The sequence below is a fragment of the Pithys albifrons genome, chromosome 3 (genome assembly GCF_047495875.1).
Source record: "Pithys albifrons albifrons isolate INPA30051 chromosome 3, PitAlb_v1, whole genome shotgun sequence".
NCBI classification, from domain to species: Eukaryota; Metazoa; Chordata; class Aves; order Passeriformes; family Thamnophilidae; genus Pithys; species Pithys albifrons.
In genome coordinates, this window is record NC_092460.1 from 74,726,492 (window position 1) to 74,744,701 (window position 18,210).

Genomic DNA, 18,210 nt, shown 5'->3' on the forward strand with positions numbered 1-18,210 from the left:
TACTTATTGAAAACTAATGCATAACAATTTGTAGTATGTATTTGCTGGAAAAATTAAGTCATGCAGTGCTTCAATTGGTATGCATTTCACAATTTCCATTGATATCAATAACAACATATACATTTTTCTCATAACTGTTAGACTTAATGTTCTTTCTCATCATAACAATCTTTTTGCTAAACATCTCGTTAATCACTGAATACAGTTTTTGTGCCAGTCTTTATTTGCCTCTATGTATCATTAATGTGGGATGTTTGGTCTATCCCTTCTGTACTAACAAAGCACATCCCAGAGCAGAAGGGTATTATTAAGTTTTTCCAGAGATCAAGATGTGTTTTGTATGTCTTTTCTTTTATCGTTGGCCTTGCCTAATACACTGAATTACCATGCTGACTGATAATTTGCATGTTTCCTATTTATCAGTATGACCTGAGGCTTTCAGTTAGATGGAGTTTTCTCAAAGCCCATGCTTTCTATAGTTAATGCACGTACTGAAACTGTGTCCAAAGTAGTGAAAGGCCACTCCTCCTACGGCTAAGAATAGACTTAATGGCTATGCTAGTAGAATAATACCTGAAAATAAATTAAGAGGAGAAAAATCTTGTTCCAGGCAAATGTGACTACATTATGTGTGCTGACAAAGAACATTACATACTTTTCCTGGGAATGCCTTTCTCAAGTAGAACAAACACTTTGCTATTAGCAGTTGGAGCAAAGCAGATATTAAAATTTGGAGATGTATTCTGCCATCATAACTGTGATTCACCAAGAAGGCAATATTGATTTGAAGCCTGCAAGCACAAGAACTCAAAACTTCGTAAATGTCTTGGAAGGCAAAAAGATACTGAGAATCCTGAATTGCTGCTCCCCACAAAAGAACTAAGGGGAATCTGGAACCAAAGAAGTTCTATTATGCTGATGGTAATAGACAGTGTAAGGCAGTGCATATAATTCTATTTTGTTTTAATTGCTCTAGAAGACATACTGTGGTAACATTCTCATTTGTTAATGAATGTTTTCACCTTCTCAAGTAACATGTATATACACACAGATGTATGTGTCTATATAAGTATGTATGTACATATATACATATGCATATATATATATACACACCCATATACATGAATTATATATATATATGTGTGTATATGAAAATACTTACTGAATTTTATTTCTCTGGGCTTCAAAGCCCTTTGATCACCCTGGCACACTTGCATGTAGCCTCTGTGTTGAGAAAGAACTATAAAAACTTTCTGTTTAGCTAATTTAAATTGTTTCAAAAGAGAAGTAGTTCAGAGTTTGGGGGTTTTTCACTTGAATTACAAAGAAACAGTTACAGATGTATTGGATGCCAGTGTAAGTGCATGCTGAGCTAAAGAGTTCACATGTTGACCAGTTAGTGGCCTTCCCATGCCAATTTTGGGTAATCAGACTCTTCTCCTACTTTGCATATGGGGCAAGCTGTAAACATTTTATTATTGATAATTTCATTTTATGTCATTGTTATTTTTATGTTCCATTGATTTTACTGTGATCAAAGATTATCTTGTATTTTTTTAAAGAAGCTTTCATTTAGCTTCCTCTCTCATGCTTAAGATTAATCTTACTATACATAACTCCAGCTTATTTAAGGTTATTATGTTGTGCTATTTTCATTTTAACATGTTGACCTGTGTACCTTTTTATTTTAGTTTGCAGTGTTTATACTGTGAAAAAGTCTTCAGAGACAAAAACACACTTAAAGATCACATGAGAAAGAAGCAGCATCGCAGAATCAATGCCAAAAACAAAGAATATGACAAATTTTATATCATTAATTACTTGGTAAGTAGTTCTACGAATAATTAGTAAATTGATTAAAAAGATACAGACAATATCTAGCTAAAAGTGAGTAATTCCAAACCAGCAATTAGTATAAAAGTAAAAAATCAAGTGAAGGACTCTTAAGAAATATGTTCATTTAGGGTATGATATTCTGGATAATTGTCAAACTAAGCACTAGTAAACATTTTTTGTTAAGAATTGATTTTGAAAGATGCAGAAACGTAGCTTGAAGAGACGTTAATCATCATGTCATTAGTGCTCAGTCAGTGCTTTTATAACCAGAAGGGAAAATGACATAGAGCAATGAAGTAGATGGAGCTCTAACTTGAACTCTGTTTTTCTACAAACCTTAAGCTGGAAGTGCTCTTAAGAGTGTAAATTAAATGCAGAGAGGAGGAAAATGAAAGATACATAGATGAAAGGAATGTTAGTTTCTAGCTTCCAGGTAGGTGTATGTTGCTAAATATTTCTGTATTTCAGATCTTTGCAAGTGTGTACATGTGTGTGTAGCAGATTTTCACTTGCTACCTTCAACTTGTCCATATAGAAGCTGCTTCAAAAGCTGCTATGTTCTGTCCCTGAAATAACTATAATTCACCTGAATAAGTCTTTGTGCCTTCTGCAGGTGTTAATGTCCAGGTTATAAATAGGCATTATGCAGATTTTAATCTGTTCCATTTTACATTTGGAAATTGAGCCAGATGACTGCCCAGAAGCGCAGAGAACCATGAAGTACTTGACAAATTGGAGAGACATACAGGGAGGTCATATCAGTAAAGACACAGTGGCTGTGTCATGTTAATAAACAGAATATGCCAAAGTAAATATAACAGCAAGACTAATATTCACATACCTAACCTCTTTTCCCACTCTCAGCAGGTGCTCCAAAACTGGTGCCCTTGTCCGTGCTGTCTACTGAGAATGGTCTCAGTGGCCTGTATGCTTCCTGAAACACATCCAAGCATGATCTGGGTCATGCTGCTGACGTGGCCACAGAACATGCAAACTGTTTAACAGTCAGGGCCTTGATCCTCTTTAGCTGATATTCAGACCAGGACTTTGCAGTGTCTTCATATGCCAGCCTGAACCAGTTCAGGTATCGATCACTTAGTAGCCTCACTCAGAGACTATTTTTTCAGGTACTTGCAATTACAGACAATAGTAAATAAAATTCAAATAAGGGATTCCAAAACACCAAAATGCTTAAAATTGGGCAAGGGGGTCTGTATGTGCAAGATTTGTACCAGTGTGCTGCAAATGCATCTTCTGGGGCATGGTTTGAATGATCACAATTCTTTGTCTGGCTCTATGTGCTTTGCTACAGCCATGTTTTCTTTCCACAAATTTTCAGTTGTGTTTCACTACAGTCTACTCAGTGGACTGTTTCTACTCAGTGTTTCTGATTGTTAAAACTGTACCCACATCAGAACTGCTGACATTTCTTCTTTTAAAGAAAGTGGGTTTTTTTAAATAAAGGATTGAAAACAGATTGAAAGCTCTCTGTTTTAATCACTTATAAGTAGTTCACTACCTGCACACAGGAAATTTTTAGGAATATTCCTATGTAGTGGAAAGCGTTTGCATTCCCAACAGCCTTTGATAACCCTTTGTTTTAGCAGAAAGAGAAGATTAAAAGGAGGAACCTCCATTTGTTTACTAGCAGTTCAGTAGATCAGCCTTTACCTTGTAAGGAGAAAATATTCTGTACTGTGCATATGTGGTCTAGAGTAGATTATACTAAATGTGACAGGATGTTCTTTTCAGACTGAGTCTATGTTCAATAGATTCTAGATGTTACACAAGGTCTGCTTTCTGTAATGACTTGATTTTGCTTTATCTCCCGTAGCACCTCACAGCTTACTAGAGGATATTTTTTAATGTGTTACTATCAAGCTTTACTGACTTAACCAATGAGTGCTAGAGATCTGCCGTTCATACTGCTCTTAATGTCCAGAGGAATTAAGAGTTTCACAGACACGGACATGGTTTACATATCTTATCTGCAGTGACAGATACAGTGTTTCAGAATTTGCTACTGAATTCACTTTTAGCTAAAGATGTAGGCATACAATTTAGCTTTTTGTTATGTGTTTTTCACAGGACTTTGAATCTTGATATTTATATATGCCAATCTGATCAAGTGGTTTTTTTCATCAGAAAGAGGCTATAAAACTAAGTAGGTCTCTAGTGATAAAAATCAATATTGTAAGTCTTATCCACTTTACCTTTAACATGTGCACCATAAAATTTCTCCATCAGCACTGAGATCTTAAGCTATTTAAATGGGTAGTTCTTTATTAAAACCATCTTACAGACATTACTGTCCTTTTTTGTAATTTTTCATTACATGTTATCTTCACCTAGTACTGCATAAAATAGTCTTATTGAGCTGGAACTGGCAGTTTGCTTTATTTTTATTTTGTGGCTTTTGTACTAAAAGTTTTAAGGGCTTTTTGTTCAGATGGCCTGAGAATGTCTGCTGAATTGCCTCATGATCTTTTGGCCAGTTCTTGCTTGTCTTTTAAGCTGTGGCAGAGCTGCCATTGATTTCATTTAGAGCAGTAGTCTTGCCTACAGTCTACCTTTCCATCCATTCTGTTTTTGACTTCACTTGTGTCTGTAGTGCTGATGTGAGAATCGCTTTTCATAGCAGAAGTTGCCTTTTCTGTCTGTGTTGGTGATTTTCTCCCATAAATTTCTAATTTTACCTAGCGATGAGTAATATAAGTGCATATTTCTTTGTAAATGTTTTCATATGCTGTAACTTACTATGACTTCTGTCATGATCTACCTCCAATATCATGTATTTGTGTACCTCCATATCACTGACATGTTCTGTTGCTCACAGGTTAGCATTAGGATAAATTACGTGTGATCCTAAGTAGGAGTGGAAGCTTTTTTTTGTCATGTGCATGATAGATTTCTTTCATAAGCAAGTATCAAAATCTTATTATTAGATAGTTACACTGAATTACAGAGGGACTTTTGCAATTAGGCAAATAACTTGAAGGGCAGTGGGGTCACTTCCGCAGTGGATTTTGAGGTCTTTTGTCTCTATTGTGTTAGTGTGCAAGATGATACTAATCCTATTCAAAAGACTTGAAGTATAAATTGAAAGAGACAGATTGATAGTAAAGTGTGAAAAACTGAGCAGCAATGATGTATGTGTAGGTTACCTTATTTTCCTTTTCTCCAAAGACGTCTTCCAGCCTACTTTTCTTGTTTCTTTGCCTGTGTTATCCTGTGGCCCCATAACTCACCTTGCACAAAGAGCTGAGTGAAAATAGAGAGGGAAGAACTTTAAAGAACAGAAGGCAAAACCTCTCTTATTCCCAGCCCAAGGAACTGAGGCAGACCCAGACTGACAAGGCCTGACTTTCTGTATTCACCTGATGGTTCCCAGCAGCACTTTAAGTATAGAATATCCTTTGTAGGCAGCACAGATGTCTAATGGCATGTATCTGTAGTATACAGCATAGCTATAATGAATGCACTTATGACTAAGCTAGGCAGCTGAAAAATGGTATCTACAATTTACTAGAAAGCTTGTTTCATAAAGCCTTTGCTTTACCTGAAAGATAAAAATATATTTTTTCCTTTTTGCCAAACCCTAGACCATTGTTATTATCTGTTGAGAGCCAGGGAAGAATGTGTTGTTATGGGGGTTACTACTTATATTTAGCCCGTTTTGACTTACACAGTGTAAAATAGTAGAAGGAAACCCATCATCAGTTGGTGTTAGTTCAAGACTTAATAAATTCCCTCAAGTGGGGCAATGCTTCAAATTGAAATTCATCCAATGTTTATTACTAATGTTGGGATTAAGGCCATCTCTTCTACCTGATAGACTGTCTCAAGTTCTGCAGTAATATAAAAAAACTCAGATAATCACAGCAAGACCAGGTGAGAAGGATGAGAGGAAATTTGCAGGGGAAAGCAGCATCTCTTTGGAGTTTCTGAGCTCCACAGGCCTGGAACTCTATTTGCATGTAGTTCTGTAACTGCTCTTTAGGGAAAACTGCCTGAGATACCAGCTGCTGTTTCAAGTTTCTTCCATCTCAGCACTTCTTTCCAAGCTGAGGAATGTTACCTCAGTGAGGCACACAGACTTTCTCCCTGTAGAACCTTTAAAACTGTGCTCAAGTTGAGAGGGTAAATTGTCAGTGAGGCATTTTATCTCTGTGCATTCAGACTTCATTTTGAAAGAGAAAATAATCAAACCACACTCAGTTGCATGCTCTGCTTACTTTTCTATAGGATCATCCTCTCTGTGAGGTACACAATAAGTATTTAAAAGATAAAGTTGTTTTTTTCTTGGATATATTACAAGGCCTTCTTCTTTTTTTAATTATGCATTTTTTCTACTGTTTGCACTATTAACAATGTCAAGTCTTGTTTTTTTCTCTGATTTTGTTAAGAATTTCTTGAGAATCTCAAGAGATGATTGCTGGGAACTCCTGCGTCTTGGATGAAAGAGCAAAAGAAGTTGAATATTTAACAAAGGCACTCTTAGTCCCAAATGCCCATCAAGCTGTAGAACTGAAGAAGTGTTTTGTTTTGTTTTGTTTTTAAAAAAGAAAAAGAAAAATTGAAAGCAACTCTGAAAGAGTTGTAAGAATGTTTCAAAGAGCTCTTTCCCACCCAATTGCTCATCTTCAGTCTCTTGGCACTTTCATCACCGTTTTCCTACTTACCCATTTACCATGCAATTTCCCAGTGATACAAGACCCAGTTAGCTTTTTCCTTTTTCCTCTATTTTTTTTCTTCTCTGAATATAAATAGAGGAGGAAAACAGATATCTCTTACAAGATCCCTCTCTGCCTTCTTCACAGAAACACCATAAAGAAACAGCAGCAATAACAAAGTTCGTGCATGGTTTTTCCCTTTCACCTTTGATTAAAACGTGAAGCTTCATACTGGCCGTTGTTTTGAACATAGTCTTTTGTGCTCAAATACTTCAAGCTGGTAAGGGGGAAAAATTGTGAGCGTTTGTCTTCATTTTGCAGTGGTTGTGAGCCACTATCTGCTCATTAAGGTGTTACCATTAGCAAACACAGGAAACTAGTGTGCAGCTGGGAGAACATGTGGTGAGAGGTGTTAATGGCTTCATGTTATCTCACAGTAATGGTCACAGTAATGAGTCTCCCCTCTGACTCAGAGTTTACACACTACCATATAGCATCACTGAATTAATTACAGAATTTTCATTCTGTAATATGTGATGATAGTAGATTTAGAGCTGTCCAGAGACAATTGTTTATCATTTTCCTGATAGACACTAACAACTTTAAGAGTTCTCATTAAATTTTTAGATGATTAATCTCTTTTCCTTCTTCTTCCAAACAACCATAAAGGCAATAATACTACTTGTTACCTAGGAGGTTATTAAATATATTTATTAGAAGGAATATTTGAATAAAATTAATTAAAGGATTATCTTTTTATTAGATACCTTCTTTTTAAATAAGGACAGGATTGTCAACTACGATCTTTGCAAATCTTTCACGGCCATCAAAAATATGAGTTCAAAATACTATTCTGATTATGGTTAGTTTGCTTGAGTGTATTTTTAAAGACAAAAAGAATCCAAGGAGAGAAAAACACTAGCTGAAGTTCACTGCTGGTATTTCAATGGAGCACTTCAGCTTTTTATTGCCTGTTATTTATATCTCAGTGATGCTGAGAGTGCTTGCCATTGTGCTGAATGCTGCACAAATGTGTTGTGATCTACTTTGTGCAGAAGGTCTTGAAGATATACATAAACAACACAAAAAGTAAAAGGAAGAACAGAACACCATGAATAGATATGTTTATGTTCATGAGGAGAGGATGAAAGACAACCTGGAGTCTAGCTCAGAGGTCTGTGCCCTGGCTCACACTGTCTTTCTGGAGTACTCTGAAGCTAAGTTTAGACCATGTGCTTTCACTGTCATATCCCTGAACAAGTAGAAGCACTGACTGGTGTAGCTGTGCCAACTAAAGTCCTCAGGTGTGACAGCTGCATTGAGCAGCATATGCTGCATGAAGAGCAAGGTAGGCAGATTGGCTTGAACAAGCGTGAGAGGCAGTGATAACATACCCACCTCAGGAACATCTTGGCAGTGTTGCAATACTCTGGTGTTCTTGAGAACTCTGTACCAAATCATCTTCTTCCAAGACATAGGGTGGGGAATGCCCCATTAAAAGACAAAAATAATTATTATTTTAAAATTTTTTACTAAAGCAGTGTTGTATGACTACCTTTAACTCACAGCAATACTGACATGATCCAAAATAAGATATTGTGACTTCTGAGATGTTCATTCAGTGGATTAACAAAACGTGACATGAATCAGGAATTGCGTTGATTGTTTTCTTTTGTCTCCCCAGGAATTTGGAAAGTCCTGGGAGGAAGTGCAGTCAGAGGACGACCGGGAATTACTAGATAACCTAGAAGAGTAAGAGTTACTTATGTGCCCATTCCAAAGACTTGTAAGGCCATTATTTTTGAAAATAGTTACAGGAAAAATGCTGTGCATAGTTAGTACACAGTTAAAATTCATCTAAGCCAATCAAATCAATTCCAAATTGTTCTCATTAAAAACACCTCAGCAATGGTGGCTGTAAACTTCATATCTCAATCACAAGCCCATTTTTCATTTGATTTGGGCTCAAACAAGAGCCTTCTGGGATTGTAATGATGTAGACAAAATTAATTTTCTTTTGTTTTTACTTTTGTACCAAAAACCAGCTGAACAGCTTTTGCTCAAATTTAGGCATCAGGAATAAGCATCAAAAATGTCAGCATGAGAAAAAAATTGTATGAAAAAATGTGACAAAAAGGTGATAACTAGAGTTTAAACAGGATTTCAAATGAAGCTTCTCAGCAGTGCTGATTGAGGGCAACATGCACCTCCTCTACGTTCTTCTGTGATCCAGGCCCTCAGGTCACTGCAGAGGTGCTTTCCCTGGCTGTAGAAAATGGAATAATCAGGCAGAAACTTATGGATATCAGGGACCCTGATCTTCCTGGTTCTCTCTGTGACTTGATTTTAATTTTACTTGATTATACCAGGTTGCAGTAGTATTTCTGTTTCTCAGCAGTACTTTTAAATGGATGTGTTGTTAAAGTATTCTCTGTGTGCATGTCTAAATGTAGCATCTTATGTCTTAGGAATAATTAATATTTAATAAGTAAATAACAGTGTAAGATCTGCCTGATGATTATGACTTTGGCTGCTGTATTGAAAGGTATAAAAGAATTTTAAAAGACCTTATAAAAATATACACTGAAAGCAGTATTTGATGACTTGTCAAACTGGATAGAAATTGAAGTTAATATCCTGTTTGTTAGTGCAAACAGTTTCAAGTAGGAATTAATGTCCTGTCTGCGCAGGAATTACCCAACAGTAACTGCTCAGTTATTCTCAAATTTTTTAGACTGTAAACCAGATCATAATCATACATCCAGCTATAAATACACACTGTCTCTTCCAGCCCTTTCAAGTATTCAGTTTCCCTGGATTTATTTCTAGTGCTGTAACTGCAGAATGTGAAGTGCCCTTTCACAAAATGTCTTTTCCATTCTCCACAATTAAATGAATTTTTTGACTTTTATTCATAAGAGACTGGTCTGACTGGGAAGATCATCCTGTATGTGCTGTTTGCCTGTTCTGTGAACAACAAGCAGACACCACAGAAAAACTGTACCTTCACATGCAGGTAAGGCTTGTTTCAAATAACATTTTTTTTCATCACTTTGGAATTAAAAATTGTGTTTGTAACATCTTTATTAAGATCAAATCAGCTGCTGCATTAGAATGCCCTCTTCAGTACAGAAGTAAAGTACTGCATGCATCTCCAGCATCTGTTCTCTAAAATATGCAGAGGAGTCAAGTTTTACATTAAGACTATGACTTGCTATAACTTGTGAATGTACATATTGCTACAGACAGTAAAGAAGTAGCATCTTTAATATCACAGTGGCTTGATGGTTTAATATATTTAATAGTTAGCATCTGTGTTTCACTTTTGATAAACTATTTAACAGGAGCATTACAGTTTAACAGAATATGGAAGTTTCTGATGAAACAGAACTGTGGAGATTTGTTTCATGTACTAATGTTTGCCTCTGTATTCATATGTCTGTTAAACTATAAAAGCTAAGCTGTTTTTAACTTGAAATAGTAGAAAGAGTGGAAATAGATATTTTTTCTTTTCTTTTTTATTTTCTCCAGAAATCACATGGATTTGACTTTCCTAAAATAAAGTCAGAGCATGGTGAGTAAGAGTTGCTGTAATTGTCAGTGTGGAGAAAACCTCATCATAAGAATAAAGGAAAACAACTTCATTGGTTTTATTTTTGTATGGGCATTTAACTTTTCCATTATGGAAACTGTTTCTGCCAGCTTACAAAAGCAAGCCAAGGACACTGTTCTCAGTGCCAAGGATGTGTGCTGTTTTCTTTAGAACCGTTGGATTCTTTTGCAGAGTGGCTTCTACAACTACTTGCTCTGTGACTCCCAAGGTCTGGCTGCTGGAGCTCTGGAAGTAGTATTAGTATTATGCCTGTTAATACTTGCTTGCAACTTAGAATACTGTACTCTTAAGCTTTGTTTGGCGAATGTGTGCTTTCTGCTGTTAAATAGAATCATTTAGGTTGAGAAATACCTTTAAGATCATCAAGTCCAGCTATTAACTCAGCACTGCCAAGTCCCTCCCTAAATCATGTCCCTAAGTGCCACATCCAATAATCTGTTAAATATATCCAGGAGGGTGACTCAGCCACTTCTCTGAGCAGCCTGTTCCAATGCTTGACAAGCCTTTCAGTGAACATATATTTCCTAATATCAAACTTAAACCTCCCTCCCTTGCTTGTTACCTGGGAGACCAACTGCCACCTGGCTACAACCTCCTTTCAGGTAGTTGTAGAGACCAGTAAGGTCATCCCTGAGTCTTCTTTTCTCCAGGTGAAGCAGTAGGGCAGTCATTGCCCTGATCCTGCTGGCCACACTATTTCTAATACCAGCCAGGATGCCATTGGTCTTCTTGGCCACCTGGGCACGCTGCTGGCTCATGTTCACCTGGCTGTCAACCAACATCTCCAGGTCATTTTCCATCAGGCAATTTCCCCAAGCCTGTGACAGTGCATGAGGTTGTGTGTCCTACGTGCATTTCACCTTTTTTGAACATCACACATTGGCATCCCGCCCCAGCCTTGTCTCTAGCAAGCCTGATTTTATCCCTTTCCCCCTTCAAATCTAGTTTAAAGCTGTCTCAGTGAGTCCTGCTAACTCTTATGCAAAGATCCTTTCCCTCCTTTGGGACAGATGTAATCCATCTGTCGACAGCAGGCCTGGGGTCGTGCTGAGTGATCCCTGATCAAAACTCCCAAATTCTGCCAGTGACACTGGGCTCAGAGCCAGGTATTGATCTGCTGGCTCTTCCTGTTCCCTCCCTCATTATTCCCTGGACAGAGGAGAACAGTTCTTGTGCTCCTGATCCCCTAAGCAGTTGTCCCAAGGCCTTGAAGTCTCTTGTTTGCCTTCAGACTTCTTGTTGCAACTTCATCACTGCACACCTGAAAAATCCGTAACGAATAATTACCCATGAGGGTAGGTAAAGCTTTCTCATCACACCTTTAACCTGGGCCCCAAGGAGGCAGCAGACTTCCCCAAGAAGTGAGTCTAGTTGGCATGTTGGGCCTTCTGTTCCCTCCAGAAGGGAGTCTCCTATGACAATGACCCATCTTTTTTTTCCTTATGGAAGCAGTTTGATGCAGGGCATAGGCTGACTTAACTCAGGTGACACCTCCATACTGAATGAACCATTGTCCTCATCATTGTTGGTTTCCGTTTGCAGAGGGTCACACCTGTTATGCTGGGGCACCTGGGGAGGTGAGGCAGTCACAGAGGAGATGTTCCTGCTGTATAGGACAGGGACTTGTTGCCATTACCCCTGCCCCGTAAGTCACTGTGTTCAGGCAGGCAGTGAGAAGGCACGGAATCCTCTGTATCCTCTGTCCTGTCTGCCAGTTGGGCCTGTCCCAGGGAAGGCAGGATACAATTCCAATAGTCTCTTTCTCAGTCCCTCTTATTCCTCAACCTGCTTGCCTTCTCCTGGAGCTCTGTCACTAATCTTAGAGACTTAGACTGAGAGGAAGCAAAGTGTTTGCAGTTTTTGCGTTGAAAGAAGGGAAAGTTTCCCATCAGCAAGGAAAAGGCATTTGTTCAGTTCATTTGTAAAGTTACAGCATTCAGGCAATGCTGGTCTTCAGTAAACTTTTATCAGTCTGTATGCTTAATCCAAGAAAGCATTTTTAAATTGTCTTATGTTTCCCAAATGCTTGTTTGCTACCATCTCTCCCAGGTCTGAACTTTTATCAGCAAGTAAAGCTAGTGAATTTCATCAGAAGAGAAATCCATCACTGTCGTTGTTACAACTGTGAGGAGAAATTTCAGTCCAAAGGAGAATTGATAAGTCATATGGAAGAGACCAAACACATTGCATTCCTACCAGCCAGGTCTACATGGGATCAACCACAGTAAGGGCAAACACGTTTCTTCCAGCATTTATACTTTTACTTGATAATGTCTGTGAAACAGTAAGTTGAAAGTTCTGAGTTTTGCTAGTACAACAGTGTCCTGAACTCCCCATCTTTACTATCCCAGATAAGACAATAAGTGGTCTCAAAACTATTCAGAATTAGAAATCTCTGGACAGTCTGAAGCTAAAATGAACATGAGATACTGCTCTTCTAGTTGCATCCAGGGTGCACTGTGTTGTCACCTGTGGGATCTGCACTTTAAAATCAGTATGCTAGGGAGGTTCATTGTTGCAAAATTGTTTTAGAACCAAATCAAATCCCTTCTTTTACATGTCTGATGTTATACGTATAATGTCTACTTTAGGCATCAAAATAAGTTGGTTGTTTAGCCATTTTTTTCACGTTAAGTAGAGAGAGAGAATAGCAAAACACTGGTTCAGACTCTAAGGAGGCTGTATAGGTCCAGGGGTTGATGCTCTACTGGGTGGTAGAGCACAGGGACCATTCTAATTCAAACACCTCAGTTCAGCATTTGTTGTGGGACAAATCTGTATCTGTTGTGACAACATACGGGTGAAAAGAGGAAGGGCTTTGCTGTTGTCAGCTCTCGTGATTCTGCTACATTGTACATATCAATTGATTTTTTGGGTGTGCTGCTTACTGTCATTCCAGACTTGCTCATTTTTCCTTTTTTAAAATTCAAATCTCATTTAAAAATCTAATCTCAACTTCTCAAACAAAATATGTGACTATCTTGTAATTATGTATTGTTGCTTTCAGGTATTATTTTCCTACCTATGAAAATGATACACTCCTGTGTACACTGTCAGACAGTGAAGATGTGATAACTGGGGATCAAAGTGAAGAAGTTCCGGTTGTAAGTGAAGATATATCCAGTCTAAAAGCTCTCAAACAGAGCAGTGTTTTAAACCAGCTCCTGTGTAAAAACAACAAGAGTCAGGAGAAATTTTGAAGTACAGTTGCTGAACTTTAGTGCTTCTTCTGCAAGACAAAAAAAAGAAAACATTCTTTCATTAATATCGGAATACAGTTTAACTCACAGATGTTGTTATCACTGGACAAATATTAGAAAGTGAATGCTAAATAAAATTTTAAGTTTTAACTTTGTTGATTTATCTTCTTTTAAATTTTAGCTTTATTTTAAAATTGAATCCTACATTTTCTGTTTGGCTCTTCAAATACTGTTTGTATTATTTACAAATTTTTAATATTTTTAAATTTTTTTTCTCAATTAATCAGAATCAGAGTTCTGTTTTAAGGCCATCCTGTGAAAGGCATGAACGATTTAGACAATGTGTCTTGATATATGAGCCAATGAGTGAATCTTCAGTGTGTTATTGCTGTTAGGGAGCAAATGGAAAATTTAATTCTTGGTCTGTTAAGTAAAGTGAATTCTGCTATTTTTAACCTTATGCCTTCTACAAAGCAAAAACAGATCTGCATATCTCTGTTATTTATCATCAATATATAAGATATATGGTGCCTGCTCTGAAAACTAGCTCAGAAACATCACTAAAGCTCTGGCTGGACCATGGATACCTGACTGCATGGGAAGTTGCCAATCTGAAGCCTAAAAACGCATAGGAACAATTGCAATAATGGTTGCATCAAAAATCCAAAGAATTTAAAGTAGACTTCTTGTGTATGGTCATGAACTGAGATGTAAAAGAATGACTTAGGGGATTGCAAAGACATTAAATCCATTAATCCAAATAAAACTGATTCCAGTCTTTGCTTTTCAGTCAGATTCTTGTCTGAGGTAGGAGTAAGAGTTAATGGGGTTTATATTAATGATAAGTGTGTTGAGCAATGGAAAAATCGGCAAGAGAACTATGGCAGCAGCACACAAATGAGTTTTATGGCAAGCCCATCTCAGAAGGGCACAATAATGGAAATATAAAATTTTACTGATATATCATAAAGTGAAATTACACAGTATTTCCTAATGATAAAGAATGTGATGCTGAGTCACTCAAATCCCTACAAAATGAAAATAATGTCAGCAATATGAAATTACTGGTATCCCTGGTTCTAAGAGCAATTTGAAACAGCAATTTACCTCTGTAGAATTAAGAGAATAAAGAAAAATTATGTAAATAACATGGATTGGTTGTCTATTTTGAGTTAAGAGAAGAAGGGACTTAGGAAAAATTTATCAGCAGTGTATAACTGTCCATTGAAAATACAAGGAACATGAGGAATCAGATTAGGGTTGAACTTGTTATTCAGGTATGAACAGCGAGCAACAAAGTAGGTTTAACTCTTTGTAGGTTCACAGAGTTGGGTACAGTTTGTAGTGTAAAAACTGAGCATTTTCATTTGCACAATGATGTTTCTAATTGATGATTTGCTGGAGCATACTTGTTTGTTCATATAATGCCTGCAATTTTCCCTGGGCATTCTTATACTCTTACCTGTTTTAAAATTGAAGTTATCTTTTTGTCACAAGTAGGGGACATGGGGACTGCATACAGTGTATAGGCTCAGCTGATAAAAGAGCAAATATGGTCTTCTAATAGAAGAGCATTTTTGAAACATTACAACAAAAATAATACAACAATGCAGTAAGTCATGGAGTAGACAGAGTTGGGGTTGTCAAATTTCTTGAGAGAGTGAGATCAGGGGAATGGGGGCTGCTAATTAGTATGAAAACATCTACACCAGTTTGAGTCCAATGCACAATTCTTAAAATAATATTTCCTCCTAGCCAGGTATGTCAAACTTCGTAAGATAACAACTTTCACATGGAACAGGTAGTTTGTAACCCTAGAATGAATTATTGCTTCCATGTGATATTCATTAAAATCAGCTGCTGTAGAAATACTACGTGCGGCAGTGGTTGCATGTAAAATTAATTTCTCCATGAGCACTGAATGTGCTGTTCTTTCTAGTGTTTTTTCCCCTTTCTATTGGAAGTTTTCTGCTACTAAGCCATGCTCAATTTGACTTGTTTTACCAGTGAAAATTTTAGTTGCTTCTTGAATTTGATTTTGTAACTTTTGCCAAATTCTTGCTCATGAAGATACAGACAAGGTGACTATTTTAAAGAATTAGCACATAATTGAACTCATAGTTGAATATACATTTGATATTTTACATGCCTAATAAATTCACTTTATCCATAAGAAGAGCAGGGAGATTTAGGCTGTTTACAACTAAAAATACATCAGTTGTGTTTTAACAAATTTAGATAGAAATAAAAGAATTTTTCTCCAGCAAATGTTCCTTGGAACACAGTTCTCTCCATCTGGTTTACTATCCTGAGACTGAAAAGCTGACGATACATAGATTACATGAGTCTAATGTCTAACCTTCCATATAATCAATAAATGTAGCCTAAGGATCATAGAGTCATTCAGCTCACCCTAAAGAACTGCCAGTGACAGACGTCTGTTAATACTGCTAAGCACCTGAATAGTGGTAAGCTGCAAATGTGATTCTTTAATATAAAAAATGCTTCAAAATTTCAAATTCTGAGAGGGTCATGAAAGGCATTTATGTGTCACATCACATCACATCACATGAGGATATAGCGAACTCCCTCAGAATAATTACATGCACAACCTCCAGCCACAGCTTTATTGAGTGTTAGGAGACTTACTTTTTATTTCTGTGGTCTCTGGAAATATCAGAACAAAATAGGAATAAATAATGCAGGAATTGCTCTAATTGCTCATTAGAGAGTCTGTCTTTGTAAACTGCCTGCACAGCTTGGCAGAGCTGAGCACTGCTTTAACCTTTAGGTCATCTTAGCATTAAACTTTCAATTGTATTGAGGTCGTTTTCTTATTTTATGATACATATCTGTCTTCAATTACAGAAATCTTGTTAAGCATCTTGACAAATATTTGACTTGTTTTAATAAAATGATACATTTGTTTGAATATAGGTGAAATAAAGAGCAAACAAGCAAGGCTGGAGCTTGCCATTTGTGAAGAAGCATCCTGAATGTGTAGCGATGCTGACCTCCTGTATTTTTACAGACAGTGACTTGCCGTGCATCCTTTGACAAAGATTGTTACTTCCCTCTGCCTCAGTTTCCTAAACAGCAAGACTGTGTTTATAGAATAACAACGGCCAGGAAAAAAGGCACATAGAAGGCAGGATTCCAATGTACGGATGCAGCTTATCTGTATTAGTCAGGCTTTCATATTTAAAATAATTAGTTCAAAAGGTGACAGTCAAAAGAGTTACTCATGCAAGAAGAAGAAACTTAATTTTGGGGTTATATTCCCAAAAAGGAATGTAAAAAAACCCTTTTTTAAAATTAAGAGTTAACTTCTGAATCACGTTTTCAGAGTATATCTGATTTGTACTCACCAGAGGTTTTCAAGTAGAGAATGAATATTTTGTAAAAGGTCCTCTGCTTTCAGTCACATTACCGATCTTCCAAGTGTTCAGTTGCATACTAAGGAAGATTGTTTTTCTGTAAGAAAAAAAATCACTGCATATCATAGAGTAGCCATGGTTCTCACAATTAGAGAGGTTCATGCGAGTCTGCTCTAGCCTTGAAACATATAAATCCATGAGTTTGCCAGGATTAAAAAAGAAAATATATTGCAAAATACTGTGCATCCTTTAATTCATTTAGTTGTTCCATTGCTTTATAAAGTCTCTAGTTAAAATCCTAGCTCTCTAAGGACTTTTCGAGTGAAGGTTTAATATTTTCTTCGTACACTATGCACATGTGAAGTAGATAAGATTTCTTATGATTCCGTTAAGTTTGTGTTACTGCATTTACTTGCCTTTCCTTCAGCATAGGAAAGTTTCTGATTAAGGCAAGACTTTTCTTGTTGTTGGAGTGGATTCTTGAGTGTTATAGTTTCAAAATCTTTCATAGCATTTTATTTTCTGTCCCTTACCAATATAGCAGTTTGGGAGTTGAAGCCCAGCACGGATGGCTAGTTGAAGCCCAGCCACCCACTACCTGCTCCCAGAGCCATCTAAGTATCCAAAGGCTAAACAAAGGGATGGCTGATAGTTTTGCATTCCAACATGATGGCTGGGGAGAAGATTGAGGGGAGGTGGAAAGGGAGAGAGGTTTCCAGGTTTTTGCCGCACTTCTCCAGCTGCTTGATGTGCCAGCCACCGTTTTCTGAGCTGGTGGAAGCATTGGAAGGGGGTTCCCCTGGCTCGGCCCCCACTCCATGCGCCCTGTGCCATTCTTTGGAGACGACAGTCGCCACTGCCTGGATTCACTGCAGACTCCTTGAGGGCTGATGCCACCTGCAGAGGAGTTGCTAACCCAACCTGCAATGCTTTAGGACAAAGGACAATGAGAAGGTCTTTACGCTGCCCACGCGAGAGATTTCAGCCTGTCCCTTCTGGTCACCATTCCCATGTGAGCTTTCGGAACCAGCACCTCTCCCTACCCTCCATCTTTGCCTTGCTGGAGCCCGTGGGTCATCACAGCCACTGCCTCCTCAGGCACAGCATCGCCTCCTGCTCTCTGTAAATATAATTGCACTGAAGGGGAAGAGAGAGGACTTGATTTGTTTGAAGGTTTAGGTTATGGTGTCACCGTTTGTTCTGTTCTGGTTTTTATTTTCTTTTGGTTATACATATATATATATTTGTAATAAAGAATTTTTATCCTTTTTTTTCCTCTACATTATCTGGTTAAAATCTCTTAATTTCAAAGGTTGTGATGGTCTTCTGGGAGAGGCCCCCTCTTAGTCCAGAAGGGTTCTTCACTTTCCTTGATAGACATCTTGGGTTTTCTTTTAAACTGAGACATTGGGTGAGATTTTCTTATCAAAAGTTACTGCAATGGTACTTTTGTTCATATTCTCATCTTAACCAGAGGCCTGAGTTTTTTAATTTGCATTGAAGCCCTCAGA

At 37.5% G+C, this 18,210-nt stretch overlaps 1 protein-coding gene across 1 annotated transcript in view; it reads left to right on the forward strand.

Annotated features, from left to right (window-relative positions):
• Window positions 1–17,973, forward strand: part of ZNF277 (zinc finger protein 277) — a 57,086-nt gene extending 39,113 nt beyond the window's left edge. Inside the window, exons 7-12 of the mRNA XM_071552420.1 lie at window positions 1,692–1,824; window positions 8,194–8,261; window positions 9,429–9,525; window positions 10,041–10,083; window positions 12,172–12,346; window positions 13,130–17,973. Coding sequence (XP_071408521.1) covers window positions 1,692–1,824; window positions 8,194–8,261; window positions 9,429–9,525; window positions 10,041–10,083; window positions 12,172–12,346; window positions 13,130–13,322 — 709 coding nt within the window. The 3' untranslated portion in view covers window positions 13,323–17,973. The remainder of the gene's footprint in view (window positions 1–1,691; window positions 1,825–8,193; window positions 8,262–9,428; window positions 9,526–10,040; window positions 10,084–12,171; window positions 12,347–13,129) is intronic.
• Window positions 17,974–18,210: the final 237 nt, after the last annotated feature.